The sequence below is a fragment of the Cibotium barometz genome, chromosome 58 (genome assembly GCF_041138505.1).
Source record: "Cibotium barometz isolate CiBa-2024 chromosome 58, ASM4113850v1, whole genome shotgun sequence".
Taxonomy (NCBI): Eukaryota; Viridiplantae; Streptophyta; class Polypodiopsida; order Cyatheales; family Cibotiaceae; genus Cibotium; species Cibotium barometz.
The window spans coordinates 16,439,792-16,463,632 of record NC_141103.1 but is presented as its reverse complement, the minus strand read 5'-3'; the positions used below and the strand labels follow the sequence as shown (position 1 = coordinate 16,463,632).

At 44.0% G+C, this 23,841-nt stretch overlaps 1 protein-coding gene across 5 annotated transcripts; it reads right to left on the bottom strand.

Moving 5' to 3' along the window:
- Positions 1-877: 877 nt before the first annotated feature.
- On the bottom strand, positions 878-22,454 carry LOC147605965 (phosphoinositide binding protein). 5 transcript variants are annotated; one of them, XM_086792989.1, is made up of 4 exons: positions 22,192-22,454; positions 10,730-10,898; positions 2,927-5,041; positions 878-2,394 (listed from the first exon to the last, which is right to left on the bottom strand). In XM_086792989.1, exons 1-4 carry the CDS (start codon positions 22,420-22,422, stop codon positions 1,106-1,108), a joined length of 3,804 nt encoding a protein of 1,267 aa, XP_086649115.1. In that variant the 5' UTR covers positions 22,423-22,454; the 3' UTR covers positions 878-1,105. The 5 variants fall into 5 exon arrangements, with proteins under 5 accessions (XP_086649115.1, XP_086649116.1, XP_086649113.1 ...); XM_086792990.1 differs by having other exon boundaries at positions 878-2,391; positions 22,192-22,424; XM_086792987.1 differs by having other exon boundaries at positions 2,927-5,047; positions 22,192-22,423.
- Between the last annotated feature and the right edge of the window lie 1,387 nt (positions 22,455-23,841).

Below are 23,841 nucleotides of genomic sequence, written 5' to 3'. Positions count from 1 at the left end.
GAAATAACTTTCCTAAGAAAATTTCATGCTTTTTAAGTTCAAGGTGCTTCACATTTGAAAAGATAAGCACTTAAGGCTGCATGGTGCTTAATTGGTAGGAGCAAGTCTTGGCAAGAGAAGTATCCTAATCTACTCCAACTTGCTGAGAATGACATGCTTCCATGTTATAGTACACAAAGAGGTTTCAATTTGCACATCATTAAGAGAAAATTAAGAAGTTAATAAAAACAAAACCTTGGATCTGCTCATGCAAGCATTTGATTTTACAAGCCTATGGCACACTAGTGCAAATTTTTTTATGATTTTGAACATTTGCTTTAGAATTTTGCACAAGTTTTTATGATGAGATCGCCTCGTGCCATGTTGTACTTGTGAAGAGGATATCTTAATAATGAGACTTCTTGGCTTTATGCTAAATTTTACTCCTTCAAAGAAGATATCAAATACAGCACAGTTTTTTTTTTTTTTGGTTTTGTATGTATCTTACTTTTGTTTCTTGTTTAATCTACTGGTTTATGCAAATGAAATTGCATGTAACTTTTGTTTCAAAAGTTATAAAATAGTCATTTTTATAGTTTAACATTTAGAGAACGAAGGTTAAGATTGAAGGCCTTATGGGCAAGGCATCAATGGGCAAGTTTTCATTTACATCAATTAGGGAGAAAAAAAAAACAAGGTACAAGGTTTTTAGTCCAAACAGAAAAATATTTTCTATGAACATTGTACGCGTGTTTGTTCATGCATGCTTGTACACGTGCTGAAAATGACCTTAAGGGACAGCTCAACATCCAAACAAGAGTATGTCCATAGTGATGTTTTGTTGACTTCAACAAGTGGGTTGACTCCTACCCTTCCATGAAGAACATTAAATCTATGGTGGACATTGAATGGATCATTTTATTTTTCGGATGAGGGCGGAATATGTTTTTGACTGGCCTTTATCCCAATGCATAGAATAAATGCTCCTCTCTACTTCCATTAGAAAACCTTGAAAACATAGATGGTTTTCTTGCTAGATGTTTTGGACCTTTACATGCACGATCATCTTTTCTAGTTATTATAAGCAGGTCATGCAACATAGATAGCAGCCTAAGCATACGTGCTCTTAACTCATTGATTGTAGTTTCCTTTCAAGCTGCTTAGCTCCCCTCAGCACATCCAAGGCTTCTGACTGCCGTCCTGACTGTTTAAGTCGCACTGCGCGGACCTTCTCTGACCTAATCTTTTCCTCAAGCTGTTCTTTCTCATCATTTTGCTTGACTCTAATAGTTCCGGGAACCATGTCAGGGGCCTTCCCACGGTTAACAATTTGTGCCTTCTCTATACCCTCCTGCTCCACTTTTGGAGTTGGTTGAAGTATATCAGTTTCCTTCCATCCAAGCCCTTTCAGTGCTGACAGAAGTTGTGGATCAAATATGTCATCGACATCGTCTCCAGAGTATGATGGGGGCATGGCACTGTGCTCTTTTGCACTTCCTCCTAGTTCCTCCATCTGTTTCTCGATGGATTTTGCTAGCTCGAATTCCGCGTCTGCTTCTTCTGTTTTCCCTTCACGTCGCAAAGCAAGAGCCTTCCTCTTATGGGCTAGAGACTCTTGCTGCAGTTTCAACCTGTCTTTTCCTGCAGCATGCTTCTGAGCAGCTATGTTGGATAATGCCACTACGCTTGTCCCCGAGGAGCGTACTTGCTTCGATGAAGCCGCCTTTGTATCTGTTAAGAAGGCTGGAGAAGATACTGCTTCTAGCTGAACTTTTCTGCCAGGTAGGTCGCCTTCTTCCATTGCAGGATTTTCTGCTTGAGACTGTTCAAAAGCAAGTTTCTTCTCCAAGATTTTTGCCTCACGAAGTTGCTCCTTGGCTTCCAGCTGCCTACCTTCGCGCTTGAGTGCCAAGGCCTTTCTCTTGAACGCAAGAATTTCTTGTTGCAAACCTTGTAATGAGGAGGCAACCGTGGTTGCAGTACTCTTTGATGCTACATTATCATTTACAATATCAGGAGGCATCATTGGATTTAGAGGTGGTTCTCTTACAGAGGCTAGGCTCACATTATTTTTCACTTCCACATCTGTCAACTTTGTCATGTTTTTTTGAGGTAACGAAGTGTGTTCTTCTGGCATGTCTGACTTGTCTTTTCCTTTCTCTGCTCCAATTGACCATAAAGATCCACCAAGAGCAACCCCTACAGTTGTTGAGGAAAGCTTATCACCTTCAACACTGAGAGTCTCTTTCCCACTGTCAGCTGGCTGCATGTTACCGAGTCCATAGCTTGAGTCAGCCCTGACCTTGCTCAAAGTAAAAGGCTGCCGACTTCTTATATCAGAATCTGAATTATTTTCCCTTCCATAAATTGATGTTTTTCCATGTGTCAGGTCCTCAAAATCAACTCTCTCACCTGCTGCATGGATCATGTAAAACTTCGGTAAAAATGCACACAAAAAAAGGAAAGACAATAGTTGAAGGCACATGAGACACATTGTTGCACTAAACCAAGCCTGACAAAATACACTGACAATGTAATGTGACTGCAAAAACCTTAACAAGCAATAAAAATGGAAAAGGAGAGGGCAATGGAGAACTTGTTTTATTTATTTTCAGATAAGAGGGATAATTAGAGATAAATAAATATATGTACATACATGAATGCATGCAGGCACACACACGTGTACATGTATATATGCATACATACATATGCACACACAATCATACATACATTCATATGTACATGTATATGTTTAGGTATCGTGCATGCCATGCATGCATACATATCTATGAATATGTACACATATACGATCATACATACATTCATATGTACATGTATATGTTTAGGTATCGTGCATGCCATGCATGCATACATATCTATGAATATGTACACATATACGTATAGTATATACAGAAATGTAAGAGAGAGAGAGAAATTAGTGACGCACATGGTTTCTCTGTTAGTGTGGATGTGTTGTCATCAGTTGAAGAAAGTAGGATTGAACTTCGCTTGCTTTTAACATCCTTGTTAGGTTCAGTCCATCCAAAGCTTTTCAGAGATGCTAACACAGTAGGGTCCTCCATATCACCCTCTGATACCTTGACATTATTCTCAGAGTCGACAAACCCGTCAACTTTCTGCTCATATGTGTGTTTTCCCTGTTTTGCTACAGGAGCACTCCCTGATTCTTCCATAAGTTGCTCTAGTATGTGAGCTTTCTTCAGTTCATCCTCTGCCTCTTCTACCCTCCCTTCCCGTCTCAGTTTCAGAGCAGCCCTTTTAATACCCAATAACTCCTTCTGCAACTCAGATCTGGTTTTTGTCTGGTGGGACGCAAAAAAAAGCTGTTCAGATGGTTCAACTGTGTCAGTAAAACCTTCACTCTCATGATCATCTTGCCAACCCAAAGATTTCAGAGTCTTAGCAAGCTCAGGGTCCCCCATGTCTTCTTCGGTCACATCCACATTGTCAGTATGAGCATCCTCATCAAAAGGGTGAAGGTCTCCCGGTAATGCTATGATTTCTGCCTCAATGCCATGAGACTCTTGGTGTACAGAAAACGCTGCAAGAACATCTTCTTCAGTATGCTGAGACTGAAACTCCTTAAGCTCCTTCTCTAACTGCTTTGCCCGACGCAGCTCCTCCTTGGCCTCCTGAAGCTTGCCGGCACGCTTTAGCACAAGAGCCTCCTTCTTCAAGAACAGTATTTCTTGCTGCAAGCTCTTCTTCTCATAAGCTTTAGGGATGGAAGCTATCACAGGTTGCATGAGAATTGAAGGTTCCTCCTCTTCAAATCCCATAGCCTTTAATGCCGAAAGGAAATACGGATCTTTCATGTCATTGTCCGTAGTCTCCACACTGTCCAAGCTTTCTTCCATGTTGTCCAAAAGATCTGTGCCCTCTCCAGCAGGTTTTTGCCCCTTTGAAGCTCCATGAAATGAAATTTTGTCATCATGTTTTGCCACACTGGGCTTACCAGAGGTTCTGGTAATACTTTTTTTCACTGCAGCAGCCTCTTCCTCCCACCCCATTGACCTTAAAGTTGCCACCATTTCTGGATCATCCATGTCTAGATCTGTTACTTCCATTCCCTCATCATCATTCTCATAATCAAAGTTGCCAATGTCACCAAACATGGACACGTCCAGATCTACCATGTCAATGGTATCAGTAGTGCTCTCTTTATCTAAGCCACGAATAAGTGCAGTTAAGTCATCTTCGGACTCCTCACCCTCACCATCAAACATTTGTTGTTCTTCTAATTGCCTTTCCATAAGCTTCGCCTTCTTTAGCTCCTCCTTAGCCTCAGCCAGATGGCCTTCCCTCTTTAAAGCAAGCGCCTTCCTCTTATGAGCAAGAACCTCCATTGAAGAGGTGGCCCCTTGACGACTGTTGCCTTCCCCCTGGTGTACTGCTGCAGCTAGCTCTGCTAGCTCACTTTCAACAGTTTTTGCCTTACTGTGTTTCCTGCCTGCATCCTGTAGGTCAGCATCACTCCATCCCATGTCTTTAAGGGCATTCATAAGATTGTCCTTCTCTTCGGGTTCCTTTGAGGCAACCCGTTTTGACTTTGTGGGACCGATGCCATCATGGACTTCGCCTTCGGTATTTCCCGATGTCAACTCACCAGCCTTTTGCCTTCGTTCAGATCTACTAACCTCCTCGTGTTTCTCCTTCCTGACTGTTGCCTTTCTCTGGCTTCGCCTCAAAGACAACTTGAGATTCTCTGCCTGTCGTTCCAGCTCCCTTCCTCGTTTAAATGCTTGCAAAGCCTCCTCTCCTTTCCCCACTCTTTTCAAAGCAAGCCACTGCTTCTTCTCTTCCTGTGCTTGAAGAAGTAGCATCTCAGGTGTCATTGGAGTGCTTTGATTTCCATGATTCCCTGCGTTCTCCATTCCTGCTAAGTGGTCCATTGATGTAGATGCAATGTTTCTTGGTGCAATTAGCTCACTAACTTCATTCATTAATTCAGTCTTTTCAGAACTTTGAGGGGTTGATTCATGGCCAAGCAGCTCTTTCAACAGTGAATCAGACTCCATAGACGGATTTGATTTCGAGTTGCCTGCAACTTCAGATTTTCATATTAGGACTCTCTCTCACACTCTCTCACTCCCTCTCATAGGCCCATCGGGTCTTTAGTAGACGCTTAATATATCTTTCTTTCTTTCTCTCTTGCTCAGCAGGATACCACCTAGCCAGCCATCACTGACTTCAGAACTCCTCAGGTGGATGTGACAGATCCTCAGCCCCACCAACACTCTCAGCAGGATACCACTTAGCCTGCCATCACTGACTTCGGACGTCCTCAGGTGGATGTGACAGATCCTCAGCCCCGCCAACACTCCAGGGGACTGGGAGACCATGGACAGGACACCGGATCTTGGAGGACGAGGACATCCGGCTCTCTGAAGGGTCTGTGCCTGATCCCGGATCTGGCTAACTCCACATGTGCGAGGCACCAATGGGTATCAGGTCCGTGGAGGCAATCCTCCAGCAACATAGAGCAGCTCCGCCTCAAGTAGTGGGCATCGCCTCTATGTATACCATCATAGATGAGGATGACACAGGCTGGGCCCCACTTGTCGTAACAACCTTCACATTGTACATGTAGGACCCACGTAGTATGCAAGTCTATTTTTCTTTGGCACTTTTTTTTTTCACCTCCATGTTTATGATCTTATGTAACACTTTCTGGTCTCATGGACCCAATGGGTCTTTAGTAGCCACCAATAAACTCTCTCTCTCTCTCTCTCTCTCTCTCTCTCTCTCTCTCTCTCTCAAAGCTCTTTATTAGCCACAATATGGTGGAGGGGAGGTGGAGATAGTCTCATCATACCTATACTTAGGTATTACCTTCTCGGGCCATGAAGCCAGCAGCACAGACACGCATGACACGAGGGCATGCAGCCTTCGGTTGGAGAGACAATGCTTTGGGGCACATTTCCAAGAACCCAGCCCAAAACTATGGCTTTTTGATACTTTGGTCATTCCTGCAGTGTCTTATGGGATAGCCTTTTGGGGAGCAGACTTAGGGCAGAAAGATTTCTGATGCTCTCTAGGATGATCTGGAGCAAGGCATTCACACCACACGATATTGTTAGGTTAGAGTTTGGGGCTGCTCCTCTGGTAGTAGATGCTCTCTTCCAAACAGTGATATAATCTACAAAGAGCACTTCCTCAAGCTCACACCAGATGGATTCATACAGAGGCCAAGCTACCTACAGAGACATGTCACATGCTATGAGGATACCCATTGGTTAAATTCGGGTATCATCCCACAGCTTGAAGATAGACACAGGGAGATTCGAGGGCATAGAGGAGGAGCAAAGAATTTCCAAAAGATGTAACATGGGGGAGGTAGAGACAGAGAAGCATTCCATTTGCAGATGCCTAGTGTACTATGAGATACCAGGAAAATACCACTGCCTATTCAGGGACGTTTTGGCCTACTGTCCATGATCATGCACTATGAGGCTAGGCCTATTTCTCTTGGAGATGTACCGCCACTGAGATAGGCTATGCCAAGCACACAGACCAAGAGGAGACACATCACAGAGAATCCTCACAGAGTACTTTACTTTACTCAGACCAGACAGAGAATCCTCACAGAGTACTTTACTTTACTCAGACCAGACAGTGTGCCCATGAGCAAGAGGATATTCAGCCCAGGCACACCCGTGCCTTACCATGAGCACACGCCCAAGGGGAGTTGCTATCGATAGGGCTTGCCAAATCCAACGGGGAGTTACTATTGAGAGAGCACAAGTTTTGGCTAAAATATTCTGAACCCACCCTTAGGTGGATATGATATTGTGTGTGTGTGTGTTTGTGCAGTGATGTCAATGGCCATACCATATGTCACTCACCTAGTGTGTTTGATTGAGTCAAAAGATTAGCCTCTAAGGCTACAAAAGCATTGCACTCTATTGAAGCTAATAACAATAACATCATTGAGTCATGCAGTTCACTCTCTCTAGAGTTTGGTCTCTCTCTCTAGCACTCTCTGTCTCTCTCTACACAGCAGCCATGGATATGTTTGACCCTCCATAGCTGTACCTGCAGCAAACCCGTGTAACCCTAAACTACAATTTCATCTCTAGAAGAAAGGAGGACCCCTAAAGTCCATCTTTCTGAGGACGAGCATGTGCTTCTTCAATAACAGCAATCAAAGTGAAGATATGATCCAAATTGGAATAATTGCACCTAAAACCAGCTTGTCCTCTTGCTTGCTTCTTGTTTCTCTTTGCAAAAGTGCTAACCAAAAATTCAAAAACTTTGTCGTAGTGTGGCACACCATGATTGTCGTGTAATTTTTGGCGCACATAAGCACACTTGCTGCAGGTACAACTATGGAGGGTTAAACATATCCATGGCTGCTCTGTAGAGAGTGAGAGAGTGCTAGAGAGAAAGACCAAACTCTAGAGAGAGTGTGTACTGCACGACTCGATGATGTTATTGTTATTAGCTTCAATAGAGTACAATGCTTTTGTAGCCTTAAGAGGCTTATCTTTCGACTCAATCAAACACACTAGGTGAGTGACACATGGCATGGCCATTGACATCACTGCTTACTTCACACACACATAATATCTTATCCACCTAAGGGTAGGTTCACACACATAAGAATACTTACACATAAGTGAGTGTTCACGCACCTTTGGGGGCTGTTCACACACATAAGTGGGTACATAGACGACGGAGGTACACACGTAGGGTGGTTACACATGAGAGGCTCTCAAATATCCAACAAACCCCCCTTCGGAACGAATGTAGTGAGACCCTCACACAAAAAAGTTACTACCACCTACATCAGCACCTCTCATGCTATGGTAATCTCTCCTATGAAGGTAAGACCAAGGTAGCAAGGCCAACACTTTAGTCACCCATCTAGGGTTAAACTGGAAAAAAAAAATTACAGAGCTTTTTATAACACAAGGCGGTACAAACACTTAGGTGGGAAAACATAACACATGATTATTTTCAGGGGACATCCCAGACAGAGAACCTTGGACACAAAGGGTTGAGGTAGAATCCCCCCTCGATGCCGGTGATGTCACCCTTTTTGTAGAATCCCCCCTCCATGCCGGTGATGTCACCCTTTTTGTAGCGGTTATCTTTTTCGGCTCAAGAGCCAAGGCATAGGACCTACAAGTGCACAAATTGGGAGCAGTAGAGGCAAAACCCCAAACTTTTGTCGATGCGACAGTTGCAACTTGATGCAAGATACCAATTTGGGGAAAAGCCCCGAATTTTAGGGCTTTAATTTGATGATTTTCCCCTTAGGACAGAAAAGCCCCAATTTTTTGGTTATGCATGAGGCTTAATTAAATGGATTTCATATGAAACCCTCAGCTTTGTGATTGCAAAAAATCCAATTTGATGATTTTTCTTGATTTGAAGTCGTTGCTAAGGCTGAAGGTGGGCTGATGAAGGATGAGCTTCCCACATGGCTTAAGTCGAAATAGGCTACAGGTGAAACATCAGGCTGCAGGCGACACAGAAGAGAGCGGGAGCTTGGCTGTATGTGATTGTCGGGAGACACACGATGAAAGGCACAGGATAGCCAGTAAAGATGGCACCATCTGTGGAAACTCTTCGCGGCCCATGAGCCAGGCGGAGGAGAAGCCCAAGCAGCAAACTGTGAGCAGGGCTGGTGCACTTGGGTGTGGAGATTGGTAGGCAGGACAGGTGACAGGGCAGCAGATTAAAGATGATTAAATCCTTTAAAAAATGAGAACAGTGACGTGGCTGCCATGCTGCTACGATGGGCTGGAAACTGATGGGCAAAACTGGTGCAGTGCTACAGGCAGCAGGCTTCTGACAGGCAGATCTGCTGGTGAGGAGAGGCAGCACAAATGGCAACCAGGGGGAGCTATGCAAGAATCAAAGATTTGATACCATTTCTAGTTTATGGTTACATGGGTTTGCTGCAGGGACGGCTATGGAAAGCAAACATATCCATGGCTGCTGTGTAGAGAGAGAGTGCTAGAGAGAAACACCAAACTCTAGAGAGAGTGTACTCCTGACTCAATGATGTTATTGTTATCAACTTCAATAGAGTACAATGCTTTTGTAGCCTTAGAGGCTTATCTTTTGACTCAATCAAACACACTAGGTGTACTGTCATGTCAGGCTCCATATGCCACACAGACACACCATGTCAGGCTACACCAGCCATACATGTATGTCATGTCAGGCTCCACATGCCACACATGAACAGTAGAAAACTAGAAGCTGTAAGGAATTTTGTGACACTGGGACCGTTTTTTGGCCTCTTTATTGAGTAAAATCACTCGAGATGCTTGTCCTATTGCCACAGAGGAGCTCTACTACTGGTTGTCCTGTTTTAATGCTGATTTGAAGGTTCCATGGTGCTTTCCGGCTGTAAGTGGCGGCTGTGAGGGGCTGCCCTACCACTACACAAGCATGGAAAAGAGGTAAATTCAGCACATATCCATTTACGCTTTAAGTTTGAAGACTTTCACACGATGAAACTGCTTTTAAAGGCTTGTGGGAGAACAGGATTACCCTATGAGAATGAGTATTTGCCTCCACTGGTGGGAAAGTCCGTGATTGTGTGATCATTTGTGTGGCAAATGATCCAATACACCAACACACTGTAGTTGGAATGCAAATGAGCCAGTGGAGGTAGCTCCCGGTCATTCCAAACTTGTACAAGAGAGACTCTTTTGGTAATAAAATACCATAAGAAGAGGGGGAGGGGAGTCGGTCAACCCATCTTTCATTGTGTGGTTTAATCTTTCAAGATTAAGTGTGTTTCATTAATTTAATGGCTAATTGTCCTGAGATGCACACTTCCTGTTAAAGATGATCCTCGACCTACCCTTTTATGATATCCTCGGGACTGGTCGGCTGGCAGAATGCAGGTCAGCCAGTTGGACAAATCCTACAACCACATTGTAATGCATCAAGCTGTACCACATGACTGGTCTATGGGCACCTCGTCTGTACACACTTGGGCGGCCTAAACACAGCCCAGGCTGGCCATACTCGTCCCCAAACCCTGCCCAAAAGGCAGTTGCAGAGATGCGTGTGCATCCAGGTCACGGCATGCATGTGATATCATGAGTATTTGGTATTTGGGCCTCTATCACACTTCATTCAATACTGTCATCAGAGATGTTTAGGCAGCTTCGAGAAAGATTAATGGTTCATCATGTAGAAAGAAGTGGAGCAGATTGCAAGCACAGCTTCCATCTAGAAGCTCATGAGAGGCTGAAGCATCATTGCTAAGCTAAATCCAATTCAAGCAGAGTTTGAACTTGAGGTAATAATTTTAATCTAAGTTTTCCACCTTCGTAGCTATCTTTACCACTTAAGACTAAACCACACAATCACAATTTTAGAAAGAGGTGATCCTTTATTTCAATTAACAACCTTGCATGGTAAGAAATGGAACTCTGAAGCATCTTTTAGCAGTTGGAGCCAGCAATACTGTAGGTCACACTTGACATTTTGCAAAGGTTTATAACTGAAGCGTAACCCAAGGCAAAGAACCTAAATTAAGAGGCACTTTGATCCTCTAGAAGTGAGTTTAAGAACCTTTATGAGCCAAGAACAATCTGGCTTAGGAATGTTTCTCAAAACTTGGTCCTTATAAGAAAAAATCTTTTTACCTTGCCATGCAACTCTACAATATATTGCGAGAGGAGTAAAACTCAAATGAAACCTGAAGTGCGTGATGATGTCATCTTCCTAACTACAATTGCAACAATTCAACTCAACCAACCTTTAGGAGCTTTGTTCCGGTGTCCATATCGCAACTCAAATCTTGCAGCATCCTCCAATTTCTTGCATGGGTCACAAATACGAACAGGTCCTTCTCCTTGTCCACGTAAAGTCATCCTTTGCTGAGTGCAATTTCCACAAAAGATGCCTCCACATCTGCGACAATGATGCTACACTCAAAATAAAAGTCAAGAGTTGGACATTCAATAAATTTAAGAAAGCATCTCTCTCTCTCTCTCTCTCTCTCTCTCTCCAATGAGAGAGCTATGTTTATGTTTTCTTTCTGTTTTATTTTCCATTCCATGATGAGATATGCCATGGACATTATTGTATCACTTTGGTCTCATAGGCATGAGAGAGCCTTGACCCGGATGCCCTTGATGGACTAGGCAGCGCACACTAACAGCGATTCAGGTGCAGCGAGCTAGACAGCCGATACCCATTGGTTCAAGGAGATGCTCCACCCCTCAGCTTCGGATCTAAGAGATCCGCCAGAGATACAACAGGAGTGCCCCTCCACAAGCAGTGGATGTGGAGAGCCTCCATAGTCATAGATGTCGAGAACCCGCTTGGATCCCTTCACATTGTACCATTGTACCAGTGGCACTTGCAACATGGTTCTTCTTCTCTCAGCTTTTACTTGTTTAATCATGTTTTTTTTCCATGATTTTGTCACTTCATGGACACATTGTAAACCTTTTGGTCTCATAGACTCTTTAGTCCTTTGTAGATGTTAATGGAACTTTCGTTCTTCTTTCTTTCTCTCTCTCACACGCAAACCAAAACAACCAAGAGAGCTCATCGTTGGAAAGTGAAATTAATTAACACTTAATCTAGAGACTAATCAAGAAAATATCACTAAGCTTCTATTCTTAGAAATCTCTCTCACAAAAGGTGAGGCCAACTACAACGTATATAGCCACAAAGGCTCAGCTCAGCATCATTGCTTGCATCACACATTTAACCTCATCCTTTATATCACTCAATTTTATCTATCCTAGTCACACTCAATTACACTCACCCAATCACACTTACACACCTCACACACTCTCGAACCAATCAACTTTTTCCTTGTGAAACACAATCTCCTCAGGTTGAAGAACTCCCTCTAGCTCATCAACCTTTGGCAGCTGTTCTATGACAAGCTCTTCTTGCTCTGGCCCCACATACTTCTACAATAGACTCACATGAAAGGCACTCTGAATCTTCCAATGATGAGGCAATGCTAAACAGAAAGCAACCTCATTGATCTCCTTGATCACCTTAAAAGGTCCATAATACCAAGTAGAGAGCTTAGGACATTTCCTGGCCTGGCCTCTTACGGAGCCTTGCTTTCTCAAATTGCAACAATACCCAATCACTCTTTGATATATACCTAGATGAATCCAAGAACATGCCTAAATTCATCTTAAAAGAAAGTGCAATTATAACCTCATGGTAGTCATCCACAAGACAATAAACCATGAACTCCATCATGCATAGTATGGACTAGATACTACGACATCCCCACTAACGCCATCAGTGCCCAATAGTGGGTGTAGAACTTGGTATCAATATATGCTCCCACACACACACCCCCCACGCAGGCACACAGCATACATTCATACAAAGGTCTATGTACTGAGTTTCTATCAAAGCTCTGGAGATACAAGACATACTTCCATAATGAAGCCTAGCACCAAGGATCATAACAAATAGAAAGAATTATTACAACAAAAAGGTAGTTGATAGGGAAAATGCACCACTAAAGATAAAAAGAATTAACACAATATCAACTAGCTGCAACCTAGACAAAAACTTACAATGTGAAATTTGCATGTCCGCTAATACGGCATAAAGATATACCTAGATGAATCCAGGAACATGCCCAAATTCACCTTATAAGAAAGTGCAATTTATAACCTCATGGTAGTCATCCACAAGACAATAAACCATCAACTCCAACATGCATAGTATCAATATGGACTAGATACTACGACATCCCCACTAACATCATCAACGCCCAATAGTGTGTGTAGAACTTAGTATCAATATATGCTCCCACACACACACCCCCTACGCCCACAAGACAATAAACCATCAACTCCAACATGCATAGTATCAATATGGACTAGATACTACGACATCCCCACTAACATCATCAGCGCCCAATAGTGTGTGTAGAACTTAGTATCAATATATGCTCCCACACACACACACACCCTACGCGCACACACACAGCATACATTCGTACAAAGGTCTGTTGAGTTTAATTCAGAGCTCTGGAGATACAGAGCAGACCCAATCACTCTTTGATGTGCACCTCTCTTCTATGTTTATCGGCAGCCCTCTTATGCTTATCTTGTGAACAAGCAATGGTTGTCCGCACTTGTGCAAAGGCAACATCAAGATCTCTGACATACTCATCCGCTGCAAAGATCTCATCCTTTAGTGCGTAGGATGGGTGGCAATATCACCTTGCCATAAACAATCTCAAACAGGGCCTTTTCTGTGGAGGCATACACTGTGTTGTTGTAACCTGGTTGAACACAATGCTAATCAATATACTTAAATACACCAAGATTTATTGGACAACATGCTCAATACAAGAAGTAATTTGCTGAATTGACAAGAGACGCACAATGAGCCGGAACGGCTGGCCCCTCCCTCAAATAAAGTATATTGATCTTGGTAGAATCAAGTACATAGTGTCGTGGGCATTTCTGACCAGATTTCCATACCAATGCATATGAATACAGTATTGCAAACAAGGTGGTTGTCAGTGTAGACTCGCGGACGAATTCGTCCCACCCATAAGCTGCCATACCTGCTCTGGTGTGGGCATGAGCCCACTGAGTCCACCAAGGAATGGCCTCACCTTCCAAGTACCAACTAGCTAAGATCAATTTGTCAGTATCTGTTTTCCTAACTGCGGCAAAGTAAGCTTCAAATTGATGTAACCATGAATAAAGAGTTGTGGAATCGAGTTTACCATTATACTTATTGAAATTCATTTTCTCGGGAAAATGATTCAAGGGCGCCCTCAATCTGGCGTCCAAAGCTCTGAGGTAACGCTCGTGTTCCACTCGTCGCAAGGCGTCGTCTTCTCGTTGTCGAATCTCCAATGCACGCATCTGCATCTCAAGCAAGGAGCTTGGCTGCGGTTGTGACCCCGCGAGAGGGTCCCTGTGACGAGGATCTAGTATCTGGGGTACGGAAGGAGAGGGAGGAGGAGATGGAAAACGCGACGCTGGAGAGCGAGAACGCTCCTCCAGAGCCAAAATCCGCGCCTTCTGCTCACCCAACTTGGCTGTCTGGTCTGCGATTGCTCGCATCATCTGCTGGAACATGTCTGTGACACTCAAGCCGGGTGCCCTAGCTGGGCTGCCTGGTGCACTCTGGTCCCATGGTTTTGGTTCTCTCTCGTCGCCAAAGCTCGCCATAGCGGGAAAATGCAATTCCTTTCCGAAACGCAATCTAACCATCCACTATCTGTGTGGGAGACTTCCGGAGGCTAAAAACCAACCGTCCTTCGAGGGACATGAGTCACTCCGAAAGGGGTAGTCCACTGGCGTCTAAAAACCAACCGCACGAGCGAAAAAAATTTCTGGTTTTCTTTGCTGAATCTTTGTCCTTGAAGTAGGCTCTGATACCACTGTAATATGCGGAAGCTTCAGAGAAGGATCGGTACTTCAAAACTCAGAAATCAGCACTCTTTTCGCGACGGGAATTAACGCACAAACTGAAAGGAGATGTGCAGAAAAATAGAGAGAGAAGGGGGAGATGGAGAGGACACAGTATTGGGTCCCAATTACCCTCTGTAGGCCCCCACCACGGATGGTGTATTTGCTTTATTAGAATGATGTAAATCTGAAAACAAATACAGAAAACTTGACCTTTTCTTGGCTGGAAAATCCTGCCCTTGACCTTCAGAAGTCGACTGGTGAAATTCAGCAATAAATGCTGAATTAAATCCCAAAAAATATTGCCTTTTTTCCCTAACAGGCTGAAAGTGATGCGCTTGCTTCTGATTGGCTAGACACCACTTTTGTCCACAATCCCAAGGCTGGGCAGCCTGTATGGGCTGCCCCATACATGCCCTACAGCCATCTAAAGGCTGTAATCCCCTGGAGATTGCCTGATCTGTGCCCTAGGGCTGTCCTACAGCCCCTCCATGGCTGGTGGGTTCAGCCTGGGCCTTCCTAGCCCTCATGGGGGTGGTTCTACACCATTCCCGTGCCCACACTCAGATCCGGGGTAGCCCTATGGGCTGGCCCCTTGTCCTAAACCTAATCTACTCAGTGATCTGGCATCCAGTACCAAACCAGATACACAGAACCACTGACATCATTCTAGAGGGAGACTCACAGCGCGGACTGGCATTGTTTCATGTGCAGGACAGTGCACACCTGACCATGTGCAGGACAATGCACACCTGACCTCGGACGACTGAGATGGATCCCTGGCTGACTCGTCCTGGACTGGGCGCACATGGGACCAGTTCACCATCCCAGGTCCTGCACCTTCTGTACAAATATGTCTACGTGGCATAACCCCTCCTTCAATTTGAGGACCCATGTCCTCCACTTCAATACCCAAGGCAGCTGCCATCTGTGTAGATATGAAATTCTCAGATGCACAATCATCAAACATGAACAAAGCGGGCTGATCCTTGAGCTGTCCCCAAGCTTTACATACAACCCTGTCTTTGCTATCATGTGAAGTGTACAACCCTGTCTTTGCTATCATGTGGACATCCGGAACCATATGCACATAAGGCTTTGATGCATTTGCATTATCACGCTTCTTCTTGTTTGGGCATGCCTTTGCAATATGCTCGGTGCTACCACAAGTAAAGCATTTCCCCTCACTCATATATTGCTTTTTCTGCTCCGGAGTGAGACCATAGTCTCTCAGTTTAAAGAGACGCTTCTTGGTAGTGTTATTTTAAACCTTTGGACCATTTTTATCTTGGTTTTGGTCCTTTTTAGGTAGCTGTCCATTATTTTGCAGGTTTTGGACAACCCTCTCTTTGCCTTGAAATGAGGGTTCAGCCTTATTGGATCGACTCAATTTGAGTTCCAATTGCTCGGTGGCAGTGGCGGTTGCGATTAATTGGTGTAAGGTGTGACCAGGATACATTTGTAGTCCCGCTTTGTACATGGGTTGCAATCCCGATTGAAACCTTCTCTTCATTTCCGCCTCAGTGACATGCATAAATGGAGACACCTCCAAAAGTACTTTCCAAAACTTTTGTACATATGCATTCACTGATTCCCACTCATTTCGCTTCACCCAATCCCACTTCATTGTTATCTCATTCAATGCATCGGGAGGCAAGAATTGAAGATAGAACCTCTCCTTGAACTCTTCCCATGATCTAACAGGATTCAGTGAGAGCTTCTCCGTGAGCCACCAATGGGCAGCAGTGCCTTTCATGAACATGCTTACATACCGGATCATGGATTTCAGAGTGAAATCCTCATCAAACTAGGCAATAAAAGTAAGTGTCTTTGATGTATCATATTTCCCATGATATGCGTCAAACTTCACAGATTTGTCTCCGGCTTTGAAGTCACAAGACTTTCATGCTTGTGCCTTCATCTCAACATGTTTTTCCCCATGTTTGTCCATTGGGACAACCCCTGTGATGACTGGCATCATTTCAGGACCAAAAGGTGATGCATAAGATATAGATACATGTGCCCTGTAAGCATGAGGCATGGCTGGCCCCTCAACATGCATTGATACATTTTCAGTCATAGCTTCTCCCTCACGAGCACACTCGAAGGCATGAGTGGCATGAGAGATACGTGGAATACCTGCACCAACAGAAAATTGCAGCCCATGTTGCATGTGTTGTACATGCACATTTTCAATAAACCTCTTCTATCGCCATGGACTCCATATACGTACCTGTCTTAATAAATTATAGTACTCGCTACCACATGCACATTTTCAACCGGCAATGGCATTTCACATACATTTTGACCACTACAATAAAGATTGTATCCTTCACGGGCTACATAAGGTATTCCTGCATGGCGTGAAGTCACTGATTGTTCCTCTCCCATTGCATGGAGATTCATCCTCTTAGACATAAGTTCTTATTCGAGCACCTGTGGGGATTCCAAGACATGTGGGATGGTTGCCTTTTCTGCATAGGCATCGAGCCAAGTATGCACGTGTTGTATCCCTCGGTTGCATATGCAACTCTTGAGCAATCATTGCCATTGCATGATCCATATAAGATTCAGCTTTCTTGGCCTTCAAACGGTCATGTACCAATGGATCCTTGCGGCAGTAGAGATTCAATTCTTCTTGTTGCGCATGGAGAAGAGCCTGCATTCGAGTAAGTTCAGCCCTCAAGACTATGGACTCTTCTTCCTACATCTTCTCTTTGCCACGGGACGGCTGTCCCACATATTCATGTTCCCTATTGTGTGCACCACATGAGTTTGCTCATCCTATAAAGCATTGGAGGCATGCATTTCATTGTCCCTGCCTCTTGTGTTAGCATCTCCAACATTCATTGTATGGCTGTCCATAATGTTCTAAGTGTAGAGATAGCTAGTGCTAACGGTGATCGTCTCTCACGATGGAAGTGAAAGAGAACCGTATGCTCTGATACCAATGTAACTTGGTTGAACACAATGCTAATCAATACACTTAAATATACTAAGATTTGATGGACACTTGCTCAAATACAAGAACTAATTTGCTAAATTGACAAGAGACACACAATGAGCCGGAACGGCCGACCCCTCCCTCAAATAAAGTATATTGATCTTGGGAGAATCAAGTACATAGTGTCATGGGCATTTCTGACCAGATTTCCATACTAATGCATATGAATACAGTATTGCAAACAAGTGGTTGTCGATGTAGACTTGCAATCCAAAATACCCTCTCGAGTGCCCATGTTCCCATCTGCTCTCTATTGTTCCACCAACACATGGTAGTAACAATCTGCAAGAGAGCACGTAGGACAAGAGAACACTACACAAGGTATGTGATCTTGTAATCCAGTTCCTCCCTCCTGCTACTTGCTTCCATATTTAAGCATTAAAGCTTACCAATTGCAAGTAGAGTCGATGACAACCGAAGTCTTCACGATGGAAGTCCTTGGAGTGAAGAGATCTTCGATTTGTCGCATTTCTTCGCGACAAAAGTCTTCAAGAGGATGAAGGGAACCTTGGGAAAGCTTCCCCTATGGTTCAACTTGAGAAAGGAGGGCTGAAATTAGGGTTTTCAACAAAAAGACCAAAAATTACAGCAATAAAGAGAGCTGTTTTGCTGAATTTCAGTCATTGGGAGTGTATAGAAGAGTGATTAGCATCCGGAAACACTCTTGGAAGCTTGAGAAACACCTTAGCAAGCTTGGAAATGGAGTTGGGAAGGAGAAAAGTGCAAAAAATGCACCCCAACAGCCCTCATGAAGGAGGTGCCACTCTCTAGAGAGAGGAGGAGGAGTGAGGTGGTGAGTTGTCCAGTCTAGGTGGCAGGCAGGTGCTTTGTGGAGCAAGCTAGAGTGGACACATGGCTGGTTACTCCCTTAGTACAAAGGGGATAAGGTCTGGGCGGTGGACATTGGGTTATGTCCATCTCGGGACATCAGTGTGTGTGAACACCGGGCTGGTCATAATTTATAAGTGAGTTTTGGTCGCCCAAAACTTAACGAAGTGTGTACACACTCACTTATAAATTGGTGCTAACTCGTAAGGCTAGGTTTATGACCAATACTTACCACCTGTCACATGCCACATAACCATGTCAGCAGATAGTTTCACACGCACGGTTCGCGGACAGGCGTCCCCTTACTCGGAACTACACATTGGTCAAGCAAGCATGAAAACAGCATGCAATTTCAATTGCAAGCAAGCACATAAAGATACTATGCAATGCAGCATTGGTATGAACAATCCCCGTTCATGAGACTATACCAAAACAGACGTGCTCCAGGCAAGTACACGAAGTACTAGACCCAATGGAACACCAATCCACCAGGCATTTCCGGGCATGTACACAGAGGCACAAGTCCCAACGGAAAGCCAAGTCCACAGTATCACATGAGTAGCATCAATCCCCGGTATATACACAACTGCCATGGACACCAGTCCAATGTACATACATGATGAGAAAGCACGGGTGGACCAATTGGGTGACCAAATGGTGACATATGATCTTGGAGTCCGGTTCCTCCCTCCTGCTACTTGCTTCCATATTTAAGCATAAACGCTTACCAATTGCAAGTAGAGTCGATAACAGCGAAAGTCTTCACGATGGAAGTGCTTGGAGTGTTGAAATCTTCGTTTTGTCGCAATCCTTCACGACAAAAGTCTTCAAGAGGATGAAGGGAACCCTAGGAAAGCTGAAATTAGGGTTTTCAACAAAAAGACCAGAAGTTACAGCAAAAAATGAGAGAGCTGTTTTGCTAGATTTCAGTTATTAGGTGTGTGGAAGAGTGTATAGCACCCGGAAACACTCTTGGAAGATTGGAAACACTCTAGCAAGCTTGGATATGGAGTTGGGAAGAAGAAAGTGCAAAAAATATAGACGGCCTCATAAAGGAGGCACCTACTTCTAGAGAGAGAGAAGAGTGAGGTGGTGAGTTGTCCACTCTAGGTGTAAGATAGGTGCTTTGTGATGCAAGCTAGAACGGACACATGGCTGGTTACTCCCTTTGTACAAAGGGAATAAGGTCTAGGCGGTGGACATTGGGTTTTATCCACCTCGGGACATCAGTGTGTGTGTACACAAGGTTGGTCATAATTTATAAATGAGTTTTGGTCACCCAAAACTTAATGAAGTGTGTATACACCCACTTATAAATTAGTGCTAATTCCTAAGGCTAGGTTTATGACCAGTACTTACCACCTGTCACATACCACATAACCATGTCAACAGACAGTTTCACATGCACGATTCACGAGCGGGCGTCCCCTACCTGAAACTACACATTGGTCAAGCAAGCATGAAAACAGCATGCAATTTCAATTGCAAGTAAGCACATAAAGATGCTATGCAATGCAGCATTGGTATGGACAATCCCCGTTCGTGAGACTATACAAAAATAGACGTGCTCCAAGCAAGTACACGAGGTACCAAACCCAATGGAACATCAATCCACCAGGCATTTCTGGGCATGTACACAAAGACACAAAGCCAATTCTACGATATCACATGAGTGGCATTAATCCCCGGCATATACAACTGCCATGGATGCCAGTCCAATGTACATACATGATGAGAAAGTACAAGTGGACCATTTGCATGGCCAAATGGTGATAGTTGTTATATGCAAACTCTACCAGCGGTAGATACTTCTCCCAAGCTGTTTTTTGATTTGCAACATAACATTTGAGGAGATCCAACACAGCTGAATTTGCAACCTCACTTTGAATAGGCAACAACTGAAGCAAACCTGGAGCCTTTTGCCTATCAAACTTGACCTTTCGGCATGTGATACATGCACGTACGTATGCCTCAATATTCTTGCACATGCTTGGCCAAAAGAAATAGTGCTCAATCATGCGCGTAGTAGGTATGATACCTCTATGTCCTACATACAGAGAAGCATGGCACTCAATGATGACCTTTTGCCTCATATTTGAGGCAACACATAGACAATTATCCTTCATGAGATACCCCTCTTTGATCACATAAGAGGCATGTGATGTCCAGCCACTAAATCAGTCCATATATGCCTAAAATCAGCATCTGTATGGTGCAATTCACACATGGCAGACAAGTCCCCATGTAAGGCAATTGACACTGCAACTACATATGGCTTTCTGGACAATGCATCTGCCACCACATTCTTCTTTCCTAGAGCGTGCATAATCTGAAAATGAAACAAAGACAAGAAGTTTGCCATCCTCATATGCTTCTCCGAAAGCTATGTTTGCGTCAAACAGTACCTTAGGTTTGATGATCAATCTTGACCATAAAAACAGCCCCAAGAAGGTAGTGTTTCCAAACAATCAAGGCACGAGTTAAAACCAATAACTCCTTCAGATAGATGCCCAAAGAACATTTTGCATCATGCAAATGATGCTATAAACGGAAGGACAACTGTAACACGGAAATCTTATCAATCATGAAAACTGAAAATACACATAAGCATGCCAGATAAAAGGAGATGACAACTCTTCACAGTACACCACACTAGGGACCAGAAGATAGGCTGACGAATCCTCAACACAAGAGGGCACTTCCGGCATCAAGCACATGCAGGACAACTATGGACAGCCCATAGCACTCCCACATCAGCCCAGAATAACCCTACTTCTTCACCTTCCTCCTGTATGGCTCACAGAACAAGTCAACCAGCCTTGAAAGGCTGTTTACAACAGTTGACCAGCCCTCAGTAGCCACAAAAGGAAGTGACTAGCAGCTGTACACAAAGCTGGAAGTCTCCGATCGATAGGAAACCTGTCCAAATGATTCGACCAGCTCTTGTCCCCTATTTTATGACCTGACCAGCCACTTTTCAGGGCTGTAAACCAGTCGGCCAGCAGTACGGAACATCCAGAAGGAGTTGTCCAACATCTCCCATACACCTGTTGGGTTTTCGTCGCGGTAGATGGCTGTAAACAGCCTGTAGAACCAGTCCACCAGCTCCCAAGCACCCAAAAAAGCAAGCGCCTACAATAAATCTGGAGTCTTTCTCAAGAATAGAGCTCCACCGCCAATAATAGCTGTAAAGTGTGCTTTTTAGGTCCAGAAGGAAGGGGGGGGGGGGGGAGGGAGGGGGGGATGCTACTTGAAGATGGCCCAAATATTGTCCAGAGCCCAAATATTGTCCAGAGCCCGTCTTTTGCCCGCCACTATATTAAATAAGTCCTGTCCAGTGTGTACAACTTATAAGTTGTCTGGTCACTTATAAGTGTGTGTGAACCTGCACCCATAATTATTAGTACGTGAAATCATAAAGCTGTAAATTGGGCCATACACACTTGCAAAACACATGTAGACCACCTGTCAGTCCCACACAGGCGTGCACATACACGTCCACAGGGTGCCCAGGCGTCCCCGGCCCCATGGACAACGCAGGCAGAAATCTCAAGCATTGTCCAGGCAAACAAGACAAGTCATCCAAAGGTAAAATCAAAGTCATGCACATCTCCACATATTACCGCAGCCCTTTAAAATATGATTGGAGAGCCAATGTTGAAAACGCAGCACAAAGGGCTTCTATCGTTAGCACATGGAGGCTTACCCTTCAACTGTGAGTGAGTTCAACTGAGCCTCTTGCATTCTCAGAAACAGTTGGTAGGGATAACAATGTTTTTCTTTTGGCCCAGCATGGTCTTATGATGGATATATGATCAGATGATGCACGGAGGTATGTGTTTATGATTAGGTAAGCGTTTAAAACACACACACACACACACACACACACACACACACACAAAACAACGACGACTTAACAGCTAGAAAGAGCCCAACCGTCAGAAGCATAAAAAGGGGCAAAGAGCATACCTTGCGATTGAATAAGGAGAAGGCGGAGCTGCAGCCTTGGCAATGGGAGGCATCCAGCACCCACTCGTTGCCTTTGAGTGCTGGCTTTGGCGGTAACCCAATCTTCTCCAGCATCCTCACGCGCAGACCTTCTCTCACACACACGCCCAAAAGGCATAGATCGATCCAATCAGCACAGGAGAACGAGTGTCCAAAGCCTGAACGAAAGAGTTTTGATTTCGTAGGAATCATACAGCATCACATTCGTATATATATATATATATATGTGACACACATACACATCTTTATACCAAGGAAAGGGAGCAAATTTGAGTCCATTGGTAGATGCGTGTCCTTGAGAGATTGAAGAAGTGAGATGTCCACTGGGTTGAACAAAGTGTTAGCTGGGTTAGTGTTACTAAGATGGAACTTCTAAGAACTCTATAGGTTAGTATAATGTAAGTTGTAAGTCATTAGCTTTTTGTTAGCACGATTAGAATAAGTATAGTAAATAGCATTAATTTCATTTTTTTAACTTACAAGGTTAGTATGATGACTTTTGCCATGGGAATTTAAATGATGAGGGTCCATGAGGCATGTACAGCTTCCCCCAACCATCATTAAGAATATGTCCCCCTTAACTCCACCTCCCCCACCATAAGTGTAAGACCCTCGCACCTGGAAACCCTTAACAGGATTCAAGATCCAAGCAATAAATCTGAGAAGATGATCACGTTAGAATTTGACTAGCGACACTCCTCCCACACCATAAGTTCCATTCCAAAACCAACCCCAAGCCTAAGGTTCAAATTGTCTTGAGTCAACCAAGCCCCAACAGCACGTCCTAATGTCCCATACCACCAAACTGCCTACCTGCCTTCGACTGCCCTTGGCCCTAAGGTCTCTTTCCTTGGTAGATACCTCCACCACAAGGATTCCTTATAATAATCATACATCAGCCCAATACTCATATAATAACAACCAAGCTACCCGTTACTCTTTTTCTAGCCATCATAAGCCTCTAGCTAGCTTTTTTTTAACCTAAAGCTAATTCAAGCCAGTTGTTAGGCTCTTGGGTGGATCCTATGACCCCCTATGTCCGACCAAGCCCTAACCCTATCCCTGGCTTAGCACATCCCTTTAACCCCAAACTATCCCAACTTGGGGTTAAAGGGTTCTATTAAATTCATGTTCTCATGAATTCAAGTAGGAGACAATCATCTATAAGCCTAATCTTGAATTCTCTTATTCCACCATGGCATCCACATGACTTCCCTAAGCTAGAATGGAACTCCTCCAATGGATCCCTCTGCTACTAGAATTACAGGGTCCCTATACGGTAACTCAATTCCATATTAACACAAAGTTCGGAGTTGGATACAAAGAAAAAACTACAAATGTAACAAGTCCCACCAAGGACAACCCTAGTACCAATTCACTACATAGTTCAACACTCACACCAAGCTATATATACCAGTGCTAGTCACTATCTAACTCTATGCTCCCGTTGTCAATGCCTCCCATTCATACTTTGTTTCAAGCACAATAGCGCCTAGATTTCATGCATGTGCAATCACGAGCTAACTAAATCAACCCATATATAGCAAGTCGTACCAACTTTCATGCCTCTTCCATAGACCTTTACACAACCTACCAATGCCTCACTCTAAA

Excerpts from the sequence above, each read along its gene's own strand:
- LOC147605965 (XM_086792987.1), bottom strand. The coding sequence starts at position 22,422 with ATGATTCCTACGAAATCAAAACTCTTTCGTTCAGGCTTTGGACACTCG. Across the intron at positions 10,899-22,191 it reads TCTCCTTATTCAATCGCAAG|CATCATTGTCGCAGATGTGG; the intron begins GTATGCTCTTTG and ends TTTTGAGTGTAG. Across the intron at positions 2,395-2,926 it reads CACACTAACAGAGAAACCAT|CAGGTGAGAGAGTTGATTTT; the intron begins GTGCGTCACTAA and ends TGATCCATGCAG.